The 12,233-nt window shown below is 44.8% G+C and overlaps 1 protein-coding gene across 1 annotated transcript in view; it reads left to right on the top strand.

The window, feature by feature from the left end:
- LOC109885725 (nuclear receptor coactivator 2) overlaps positions 1-12,233 on the top strand; it is a 223,519-nt gene that overhangs the window by 96,523 nt on the left and 114,763 nt on the right. Inside the window, 1 exon segment of the mRNA XM_031835033.1 lies at positions 1,402-1,505. Within this exon segment, the coding sequence (XP_031690893.1) occupies positions 1,402-1,505 (104 nt within the window).

The following is a 12,233-nucleotide window of genomic DNA, read 5'->3' as shown; positions in this document are numbered from 1 at the left end:
AACTCCACTTTGAACTTTGTTGCAGCATCTCTAAAGGCACCCTATTTCCTACATAGTGCACAACTTTTGACCAGCTCCCTATGGGTCCTGGTCAAAAGTAGTGCACTATATAGGGAATAGAGTGGTATTTATGGCCCTGGTCAAATGGAGTGTGGTATTTAGGGCCCTGGTCAAATTTAGTGCACTATATAGGGAGTAGTGTGGTATTTGGGACACATATTGTGTGATGTTGCCCATTTACACTTTACACTGAGTGTACCAAACATTAAGAACACCTTCCTAATATTGAGTTGTACCCCCTTTTGCCCTCAGAACAGACTCAATTTGTCAAGGCATGGACTCTACAAGTTGTCAAAAGTATTTCCTAATGATTGCTAGTCCATGTTGACACCAATGCTTCCTACAGTTGTCAAGTTGGACCAAACCCAGCAGCGTTGTAGTTCTTGACACAAACCGGTGCGCCTGTCACTTACTACCATACCCCGTTCAAAGGCACTTAAATATTTAGTCTTGCCCATTCACCCTCTGAATGGTACATATACACAATCCATGTCTCAGTTGTCTCTAGGCTTAAAAATCATTCTTAAACCTGTCTCCAACCCTTCATCTAACACTGATTTTTGAAGTGGAGATCATTAAGGGATCATAGCATTCACTTTGATTCAGCTGGTCAGTATATGTCATGGAAATGTTCCTAATGTTTTGTATGCTCAGTGTTGGTCAGTGTTTTGTAATGAAGGATTTGAGGGTGAATGTCTCTAAGGTCTGGTTTGTTAATGGGATCACATAGCATATATTAGGACTCATTTGACATGAATTAGATGATTGTATAAGAGATGGATTAGAGAATGATTAGAGATGGAGAGATTACTGCTGTTCATCTCTTTTATGAAACAGTGAAACGGAGGAAGGAAGTTTAGGAAGCTGAAGGAACAACTTGGGGGATCCAAATTAACTTCTTGTTGTCTACGTCCCAAATGGCTCCCTATTCCCTTGGTAGTGCACTACTTTTAACGCCCTGGTCCAAAGTACTGCATTTATATAGGGACTAGGGCGGCAGGTAACCTAGCAGTTAGAGTGTTTGGGCCAGTAACCGAAAGGTCACTGATTCAAATACCCGAGCTGACAAAGTAAAAAATGCCCTTGAGCAAGGCACTTAACCGTAATTTTCTCCAAGGGCTGCGTAATACAATTGCTGACCCTGTAAAACAGCACATTTCACTGCACCTATCTGGTGTGTGACGGTGCTTAAAAAAAAATACAAATAATGGTGCCGTTTGACTCCTCCTATCTGCGTTGTCTGCTCAGTTCAACGACCTGTCTGTTGATGAAGCTGTGACTTCCCCATGTTAGGTAAAAGGGAAAGACAATAAGACATCTGATTGGTTGTCTTTCCCACAGAGAAAGCAGCCGCGGCCAATGAGGAGGAGGTACAGAAGGCGGATGTGTCGTCGACGGGCCAAAGCATCATCGACAAGGATGCTCTCGGGCCAATGATGCTGGAGGTGAGTCTGAGTGATGTTGCTCCTCTTGGGATAATTAGTCTACACTTTATCCAGGCAGTCCAGGCACCTTGTTCTTCTGAGCTACAGAGGATCTAGCTAGCTAACAAGGTGCCATGTTCTACTGAGCTGCAGAGGATCTTGCTAGCTAACAAGGTACCATGTCCTACTGAGCTACAGAGGATCTAGCTAGCTAACAAGGTGCCGTGTTCTACTGAGCTACAGAGGATCTAGCTAGCTAACAAGGTACCATGTCCTACTGAGCTACAGAGGATCTAGCTAGCTAACAAGGTGCCGTGTTCTACTGAGCTACAGAGGATCTAGCTAGCTAACAAGGTACCATGTCCTACTGAGCTATAGAGGATCTTGCTAGCTAACAAGGTGCCATGTTCTACTGAGCTTCAGAGGATCTAGCTAGCTAACAAGGTGCCATGTTCTACTGAGCTTCAGAGGATCTAGCTAGCTAACAAGGCATGTGTTCTTCTGAGCTACAGAGGATCTAGATAGACCGAGATTTGGTTAATTACAGTGCTTTGCAAAAGTATTCACCCCCCTTTGCATTTTTCCTATTTTAATGCATTATAACCTGCAATTTTAATAGATTTTTGTTTGGATTTCATGTAAAGGACAGACACAAAATAGTCCAAATTGGTGAAGTGAAATGAACAACAAACATTGCAAAAGAAATTGCAACATTTTAAACTGAAAAGGTTTGTGGATATGATGTATTCACCCCCTTTGCTATGAAGCCCCTAAATAAGATCTGGTGGTAGCATGCTTTGGGGATGTTTTTCATCGGCAGGGACTGTGAAACTGGTCAGAATTTGAAGGAATGATGGATGGCACTAAATACAGGGAAATTCTTGAGGGAAACCTGTTTGTCTTCCATTTGAGCCTGGAACAGAGGTTCACCTTCCAGCAGGACAATGACCCTAAGCATACTGCTAAAGCAACACTCGAGTGGTTTAAGGGGAAACATTTTAATGTCTTGAAATGTCCTAGTCAAAGCCCAGACCTCAATCCAATTGAGAATCTGTGGTATGACTTAAAGATTGCTGTACACCAGCGGAACCCATCCAACTTGAAGGAGCCGGAGCAGCTTTGCCTTGAAGAATGGGCAAAAATCCCAGTGGCTAGATGTGCCAAGCTTATAGAGACATACCCCAAGAGACTTGCAGCTGTAATTGCTGCAAAGGTGTCTCTACAAAGTATTGACTTTGGGGAGGGTGAATAGTTATGTACGTTCAGGTTTTCCTTTTTTTTTTTGTCTTAGTTCTTATTTGTTTCATCATAAATATTTTGCATCTTCAAAGTGGTAGGAATGTTGTGTAAATCAAATTATACAAAACCTCCACCCAAAAAATCTATTTTAATTCCAGGTTGTAAGGCAACAAAATAGGAAAAATGCCAAGAGGGGTGGATACTTTCACTAGCCACTGTAAGTGGGGGTGGTAGGCTTATAGCTCATCTATCACTGATCAGAAACATTTAACAGGCTATAATGTAGTCTAAAATCACTGATCAGAAACATTTAACAGGCTATAATGTAGTCTAAAATCACTGATCAGAAACATTTAACAGGCTATAATGTAGTCTAAAATCACTGATCAGAAACATTTAGCAGGCTATAATGTAGTCTGAAATCACTGATCAGAAACATTTAACAGGCTATAATGTAGTCTAAAATCACTGATCAGAAACATTTAGCAGGCTATAATGTAGTCTAAAATCACTGATCAGAAACATTTAACAGGCTATAATTTAGTCTAAATCAAGTGCAGGACTATTATTTGTCGTTGATAGCATACGGGCTACTCTAAAAGCCTGTGGATAGCATACGGGCTACTCTTAACATACGGGCTACTCTTAACATACGGGCTACTCTTAACATACGGGCTACTCTAAAAGCCTGTGGATAGCATACGGGCTACTCTAAAAGCCTGCGGAGGTTGTGAAATATATAAACACGAAACTTGCATGCTATTGATAATATAGATTGATATTATTTTTCTACCGATATCATGATGAAGATACTTTCAAAACTCACATGGTCTTTATTATTTAGAAAATACATTGTTATTATTTTTGTCATGTTTCTCCGAGCTGCCTAAATGAATAATACATTTCTTTGTGACGGTGGAAATATCTACTTACATCTACTTAAACTTTCCGGCATGTGCACGGGAGATGTAAACAGTTTTTCTCGGCAAGAATGTGATAATATATTGAGTTCTTAAAAAATTCTTTGATTCAAAAAATAGAACTTGTTTTTTTTTACAGCAAGACAGTGAATCCTATGTGAAAGAGGTGTAAAGTCAGGGTTTAAACCACACGAGTGTCCTTGTTTGTCTGGTTAGACTAGCCCACACTGCAACGAGAGCACAGCTTGAACCTGCAGATGGGTCCGAGTGCACCTGGGTGTTTCTCCTGCCGATGGCCTTTGTCTACAGAGCGTTGGTTAGAGAGCTAACAGAGTCCCTACTCAGAGAGAGAGAGAGTAGGTGGGAATCGCTGGCCCCCTGTTCGTCCCTCCGTCTGCCGGATGCTGACAGATGGGGAAAAGGAGAGAGGGAGAGAGAAAGAGAGGAGGCTATATTTAGCATTGAGTTGCATGTGGATTCAGTGATGGCAGGCAGACCTCCAGAGCTATAAATATTACCCTGACATTACACATCTCTCAGTGAACAGAGGAAGGAGAGAGAGGGTGTAAGGGAGGGGAGGAGGCTGAATGGACTGATTCATCCAGCATCCAGCAGGCAGCGAGGCCGAGTGATTCATCCTGCAGGCAGGCAGCGAGGCCGAGTGATTCATCCTGCAGGCAGGCAGCGAGGCCGAGTGATTCATCCTGCAGGCAGGCAGCGAGGCCGAGTGATTCATCCTGCAGGCAGGCAGCGAGGCAGAGTGATTTATCCTGCAGGCAGGCAGCGAGGCCGAGTGATTCATCCTGCAGGCAGGCAGCGAGGCCGAGTGATTCATCCTGCAGGCAGGCAGCGAAGCCGAGTGATTCATCCTGCAGGCAGGCAGCGAGGCCGAGTGATTCATCCTGCAGGCAGGCAGCGAGGCTGAGTGTGTTGCTTGCTTTGCCATCAGGCAGACGTCAGAGGCACTTCAGTAGCTGTATGTCCATCTGTCTGTACACTGCGTGGGACAACAGGGCTGTTGCAAAGCACAGGCCAGTGATTTACAGCCAGAGCAGGGTAGGAACAACCTGCTATCAGCCAGAACAGAGCAGGGTAGGAACAACCTGCCCTCAGCCAGAACAACAGAGCAGGGTAGGATCAACCTGCTATCAGCCAGAACAGAGCAGGATAGGATCAACCTGCTATCAGCCAGAACAACAGAGCAGGGTAGGAACAACCTGCTATCAGCCAGAACAACAGAGCAGGGTAGGATCAACCTGCTATCAGCCAGAACAACAGAGCAGGGTAGGACCAACCTGCTATCAGACTTGATTTTATTGTACATTGTGTAGAATGAAATTTCTTGAGATGCAATAGATGCAAGAGTGTCCAAATGAAGAAGAAAAAACGAACTGTGTCCTGAACACACACTAAGTACATATCTGACTGTACACAATATACAGTACAGAGAGGTTAGGGACAGCCAGCCAGTCACAGTCAGCCAGCCACAGCCAACCAGCCAGCCAGGTACAGTCAGCCATCCATCCAGCCAGTCAGCCAGGTACAGCCAGCCAGCCACAGACAGTCAGTCAGTCAGCCAGCCACAGCCAGATACAGTCAGCCAGGTACAGTCAGCCAGCCACAGCCAGCTAGCCAGCCAGCCAGCCAGGTATAGTCGGCCAGGTACAGTCAGCCAGCCACAGCCAGCTAGCCAGCCAGCCAGCCAGCCAGGTATAGTCGGCCAGGTACAGTCAGCCAGCCACAGTCAGCCATTCAACCAGTCATCCAGGTACAGTGAGCCAACCTCTCTATACTCTGCATTGTTACATAACACACTGTCATCTGACATAGGAGCTCTGTAGAAAAGGGGGTCAGAGGCTGAAAGAGTGTGTGTGTGTGTGTGTCCTGTGTGTTTGCGTGCGCCTGTATATGTGATGTGGTAACCTTTGTTCATGTTGCAGTGGAATCAGGGCAGAGAGAGAGAGAGAGAGAGGCTGTATGACATAAGAGAGGGAGGCTGGAGCTGAGGGCCGAAGCACAACCCCTTAGTTAGTTAGGACTGTTTGCTCTGTGTCCTACTGTATTTGCCTCGAGTCCATTTCGATATTTTATTGTTTTATATTTGAATTGTCCTTTCAAAACTATTTCCCTTATTCCACCCCCATCACACTCAGGCCGATCTCCTCTGTCACCCCATAAATCAAAGTTTATTTGTCACGTGCGCCGAAATACAACAAGTGAAATGAGTACTTACCTCAAGCTCTTAACCAACAGTGCAGTTTTTAAGTAAAAAATATGTGTTAGGTAAAAGAAACAAAATGGATAAAACCGGTATAAAAATAACAGCAAAGATGATATCTGAAGGTACCGATACAGAGTCAATGTACCACCGGGTAGTCGGGATAGTTGAGGTAATATGTACATGTAGGATTAGTTGAAGTGATTATGGATGATAAACGGAGAGTAGCAGCAGTATAAAAGGGGGGGGGGGACACAATTCATAGTCTGGGTAGCCATTTGATTAGATGTTCAGGAGTCTTATGTCTTGGGGTTAAAAGCTGTTGTGAGTAGCAGCAGGGTAAAATAAGAAGTTCAGAAGTCTTAAGGCTTTGGGGGTAGAAGCTGTTAAGAAGCCTTTTGGACCTAGACTTGACGCTCCGGTACCGCTTGCCGTGCGGTAGCAGAGAGAACAGTCTTATGTCTTGGGGGTAGAAGCTGTTGAGAAGCCTTCTTGACCTAGACTTGGTGCTCCGGTACCGCTTGCCGTGCGGTAGCAGAGAGAACAGTCTTATGTCTTGGGGGTAGAAGCTGTTGAGAAGCCTTTTGGGCCTAGACTTGACGCTCCGGTACCGCTTGCCATGTGGTAGCAGAGAGAACAGTCTATGGCTGGGGTCTTTGACAGCCCTCTGAAGTGCCTTGCAGTCGGAGGCCGAGCCGTTGTCATACCAGGCAGTGATGCAACCAGTCAGACCATATCGATGGTGCAGCTGTAGAACCTTTTGAGGATCTCAGGACCCATGCCAAAACTTTTCAGTCTCCTGAGTGGGAATAGGTTTTGTTGTGCCCTCTTCATGACTGTCTTGGTGTGTTTGGACCATGTTAGTTTGTTGGTGATGTGGACACCAAGGAACTTGAAGCTCTCAACCTGCTCCACTACAGACCCGTCGATGAGAATGGGGACGTACTCGGTCCTCCTTTTCCTGGGGGCGTACTCAGTCCTTCATCTCCTTTGTCTTGATATGGTCTGATGGGGCTGAGAGAGGAGATATGGTCTGATGGGGCTGAGAGAGAAGATATGGTCTGATGGGGCTGAGAGAGGAGATATGGTCTGATAGTGAGAGACAGGGCTGAGAGAGAAGATATGGTCTGATGGGGCTGAGAGAGAAGATATGGTCTGATGGGGCTGAGAGAGGAGATATGGTCTGATAGTGAGAAACAGGGCTGAGAGAGGAGATATGGTCTGACGGGGCTGAGAGAGAAGATATGGTCTGATAGTGGGAGAGAGGGCTGAGAGAGGAGATGTGGGCTGATGGGGCTGAGAGAGGAGATGTGGTCTGACGGGGAGAGAGATGCTCTCCGTAGCCGACGTGAGTAACACCATTAAAACAGCGCCAGACTGATTACCAGGATGTGTGCTCCGTGTGCTCCGGGGATGTGCTGACCAACTGGCAGGTGTCTTCACTGACATGTTCAACATGTCCCTGATTGAGTCTGTAATATCAACATGTTTCAATCAGACCACCATATCTCTTCTCTCAGCCCCGTCTCTCACAATCAGACCATATCTCTCACAATCAGACCATATCTCCACTATCAGACCATATCTCTTCTCTCAGCCCCGTCTCTCACAATCTGACCATATCTCCACAATCAGACCATATCTCCACTATCAGACCATATCTCTTCTCTCAGCCCCGTTTCTCACAATCAGACCATATCTCCACTATCAGACCATATCTCCTCTCTCAGCCCCGTCTCTCACTATCAGACCATATCTCTTCTCTCAGCCCCGTTTCTCACAATCAGACCATATCTCCACTATCAGACCATATCTCTTCTCTCAGCCCCGTTTCTCACAATCAGACCATATCTCCACTATCAGACCATATCTCCTCTCTCAGCCCCGTCTCTCACTATCAGACCATATCTCTTCTCTCAGCCCCGTTTCTCACAATCAGACCATATCTCCACTATCAGACCATATCTCCTCTCTCAGCCCCGTCTCTCACTATCAGACCATATCTCTTCTCTCAGCCCCGTTTCTCACAATCAGACCATATCTCCACTATCAGACCATATCTCTTCTCTCAGCCCCGTTTCTCACAATCAGACCATATCTCCACTATCAGACCATATCTCCTCTCTCAGCCCCGTCTCTCACTATCAGACCATATCTCTTCTCTCAGCCCCGTTTCTCACAATCAGACCATATCTCCACTATCAGACCATATCTCCTCTCTCAGCCCCGTCTCTCACTATCAGACCATATCTCCACTAGGGCTGGGGTGGGGTGGGCTGCATAATCACATTAGTGGAGACAGTGAATGTTCTCAGGGCAGGTTGTAGTTAGTGTCTGTGAGTTGTGTCTGGATTGATTTTATTGTTGCGGTTTTTAGCTAACCCTAACCCTTTTCCTAACCGTAACCTTTTATTGTCCTAACCTGCCATGTTAATTCTCCTAACCTGCTACGAAAAGTAATTTAACTGGCAGCCCTACCCTGAGAGCAGTGTGAGTATCCACTAATGTGATGCAGCGTCTGGAGGAGGGACTGTCTGTCACTGTTTCTATTGAATAGTACTGGGTTGAATGTTCCCTCTTCAAGTATCCACAGTTTTCAGATTTATTTGCAATGGGACCTTGGAGAAATGCAGTCAGAAAGATCTGCATAGCAGATGACCAAACTATGGGTCCTGGTCAATTGTAGTCCACGTTAAAGGGAAGTGGGTGTGTTTTAGGACTCAGGCCCGTGTTGTATTGGTACCAGGCCCGTGTTGTATTGATACCAGGCCCGTGTTGTATTGATACCAGGCCCGTGTTGTATTGGTACCAGGCCCGTGTTGTATTGGTACCAGGCCCGTGTGGTATTGGTACCAGGCCCGTGTTGTATTCGTACCAGGCCCGTGTTGTATTGGTACCAGGCCCGTGTGGTATTGGTACCAGGCCCGTGTTGTATTGGTACCAGGCCCGTGTTGTATTCGTACCAGGCCCGTGTTGTATTCGTACCAGGCCCGTGTTGTATTGGTACCAGGCCCGTGTGGTATTGGTACCAGGCCCGTGTGGTATTGGTACCAGGCCCGTGTGGTATTGGTACCAGGCCCGTGTTGTATTGGTACCAGGCCCGTGTTGTATTGGTACCAGGCCCGTGTTGTATTGGTACCAGGCCCGTGTTGTGTTGGTACCAGGCCCGTGTTGTATTGGTACCAGGCCCGTGTTGTATTGGTACCAGGCCCGTGTGGTATTGGTACCAGGCCCGTGTTGTATTGGTACCAGGCCCGTGTTGTGTTGGTACCAGGCCCGTGTTGTATTGGTACCAGGCCCGTGTTGTATTGGTACCAGGCCCGTGTATTGGTACTTTAAAAGACTCAGCTTAATTCAGAGACAAATGGAGAAAGTTGAGTTTTATGAAAATTTGTCTTCTAGAAGTTTAATATCTACAGTCAAAGCGCTTAACTCTCTCCCTTGGTCTCTTGTTGTCGAACAGAAACGACAAAGTCAATTTGAAGTCGATGCAACCAAATCAAGGTCAACAATGGAATAAACCTATCCTCTCTCGGTCTCTCTCTCTCTCTCTCGGTCTCTCTCTCTCTCTCTCTCTCTCGGTCTCTCTCTCTCTCGGTCTCTCTCTCTCTCTCTCTCTCGGTCTCTCTCTCTCTCTCACTGTCTCTCTCACTGTCTCTCTCTCTCTGTCTCTCAATTCAATTCAATTCAATTCAAGGGCTTTATTGGCATGGGAAACATGTGTTAACATTGCCAAAGCAAGTGAGGTAGACAACATACAAAGTGAATATATAAAGTGAAAAACAACAAAAATTAACAGTAAACATTACACATACAGAAGTTTCAAAACAGTAAAGACATTACAAATGTCATATTATATATATATATACAGTGTTCTAACAATGTACAAATGGCTAAAGGACACAATATAAAATAAATAAGCATAAATATGGGTTGTATTTACAATGGTGTTTGTTCTTCACTGGTTGCCCTTTTCTCGTGGCAACAGGTCACAAATCTTGCTGCTGTGATGGCACACTGTGGAATTTCACCCAGTAGATATGGGAGTTTTTCAAAATTGGATTTGTTTTCGAATTCTTTGTGGATCTGTGTAATCTGAGGGAAATATGTCTCTCTAATATGGTCATACATTGGGCAGGAGGTTAGGAAGTGCAGCTCAGTTTCCACCTCATTTTGTGGGCAGTGAGCACATAGCCTGTCTTCTCTTGAGAGCCATGTCTGCCTACGGCGGCCTTTCTCAATAGCAAGGCTATGCTCACTGAGTCTGTACATAGTCAAGGCTTTCCTTAATTTTGGGTCAGTCACAGTGGTCAGGTATTCTGCCGCTGTGTACTCTCTGTGTAGGGCCAAATAGCATTCTAGTTTGCTCAGTTTTTTTGTTAATTCTTTCCAATGTGTTAAGTAGTTATCTTTTTGTTTTCTCATGATTTGGTTGGGTCTAATTGTGCTGCTGTCCTGGGGCTCTGTAGTGTGTGTTTGTGTTTGTGAACAGAGCCCCAGGACCAGCTTGCTTAGGGGACTCTTCTCCAGGTTCATCTCTCTGTAGGTGATGGCTTTGTTATGGAAGGTTTGTGAATCGCTTCCTTTTAGGTGGTTGTAGAATTTAACAGCTCTTTTCTGGATTTTGATCATTAGTGGGTATCGGCCTAATTCTGCTCTGCATGCATTATTTGGTGTTCTACGTTGTACACGGAGGATATTTTTGCTGAATTCTGCGTGCAGAGTCTCAATTTTGGTGTTTGTCCCATTTTGTGAAGTCTTGGTTGGTGAGCGGACCCCAGACCTCACAACCATAAAGGGCAATGGGCTCTATGACTGATTCAAGTATTTTTAGCCAAATCCTAATTGGTATGTTGAAATTTATGTTTCTTTTGATGGCATAGAATGCCCTTCTTGCCTTGTCTCTCAGATCGTTCACAGCTTTGTGGAAGTTACCTGTGGTGCTGATGTTTAGGCCAAGGTATGTATAGTTTTTTGTGTGCTCTAGGGCAACAGTGTCTAGATGGAATTTGTATTTGTGGTCCTGGTGACTGGACCTTTTTTGGAACACCATTATTTTGGTCTTACTGAGATTTACTGTCAGGGCCCAGGTCTGACAGAATCTGTGCATAAGATCTAGGTGCTGCTGTAGGCCCTCCTTGGTTGGTGACAGAAGCACCAGATCATCAGCAAACAGCAGACATTTGACTTCGGATTCTAGCAGGGGGAGGCCGGGTGCTGCAGACTTTTCTAGTGCCCTCGCCAATTCGTTGATATATATGTTGAAGAGGGTGGGGCTTAAGCTGCATCCCTGTCTAACCCCACGACCCTGTGTGAAGAAATGTGTGTGTTTTTTGCCAATTTTAACCGCACACTTGTTGTTTGTGTACATGGATTTTATAATGTCGTATGTTTTACCCCCAACACCGCTTTCCATCAGTTTGTATAGCAGACCCTCATGCCAGATTGAGTCGAAGGCTTTTTTGAAATCAACAAAGCATGAGAAGACTTTGCCTTTGTTTTGGTTTGTTTGATTGTCAATTAGGGTGTGCAGGGTGAATACGTGGTCTGTTGTACGGTAATTTGGTAAAAAGCCAATTTGACATTTGCTCAGTACATTGTTTTCATTGAGGAAATGTACGAGTCTGCTGTTAATAATAATGCAGAGGATTTTCCCGAGGTTACTGTTGACACATATTCCACGGTAGTTATTGGGGTCAAATTTGTCTCCACTTTTGTGGATTGGGGTGATCAGTCCTTGGTTCCAAATATTGGGGAAGATGCCGGAGCTAAGTATGATGTTAAAGAGTTTTAGTATAGCCAATTGGAATTTGTTGTCTGTATATTTGATCATTTCATTGAGGATACCATCAACACCACAGGCCTTTTTGGGTTGGAGGGTTTTTATTTTGTCCTGTAACTCTTTCAATGTAATTGGAGAATCCAGTGGGTTCTGGTAGTCTTTAATAGTTGATTCTAAGATCTGTGTTTGATCATGTATATGTTTTTGCTCTTTATTCTTTGTTATAGAGCCAAAAAGATTGGAGAAGTGGTTTACCCATACATCTCCATTTTGGATAGATAATTCTTCGTGTTGTTGTTTGTTTAGTGTTTTCCAATTTTCCCAGAAGTGGTTAGAGTCTATGGATTCTTCAATTGCATTGAGCTGATTTCTGACATGCTGTTCCTTCTTTTTCCGTAGTGTATTTCTGTATTGTTTTAGTGATTCACCATAGTGAAGGCGTAGACTCAGGTTTTCCGGGTCTCTATGTTTTTGGTTGGACAGGTTTCTCAATTTCTTTCTTAGATTTTTGCATTCTTCATCAAACCATTTGTCATTATTGTTAATTTTCTTCGGTTTTCTATTTGAGATTTTTAGATTTGATAGGGAAG

Source organism: Oncorhynchus kisutch, linkage group LG11 (assembly GCF_002021735.2).
Source record: "Oncorhynchus kisutch isolate 150728-3 linkage group LG11, Okis_V2, whole genome shotgun sequence".
NCBI classification, from domain to species: Eukaryota; Metazoa; Chordata; class Actinopteri; order Salmoniformes; family Salmonidae; genus Oncorhynchus; species Oncorhynchus kisutch.
This window is presented reverse-complemented; position numbering and strand designations above follow the sequence as displayed.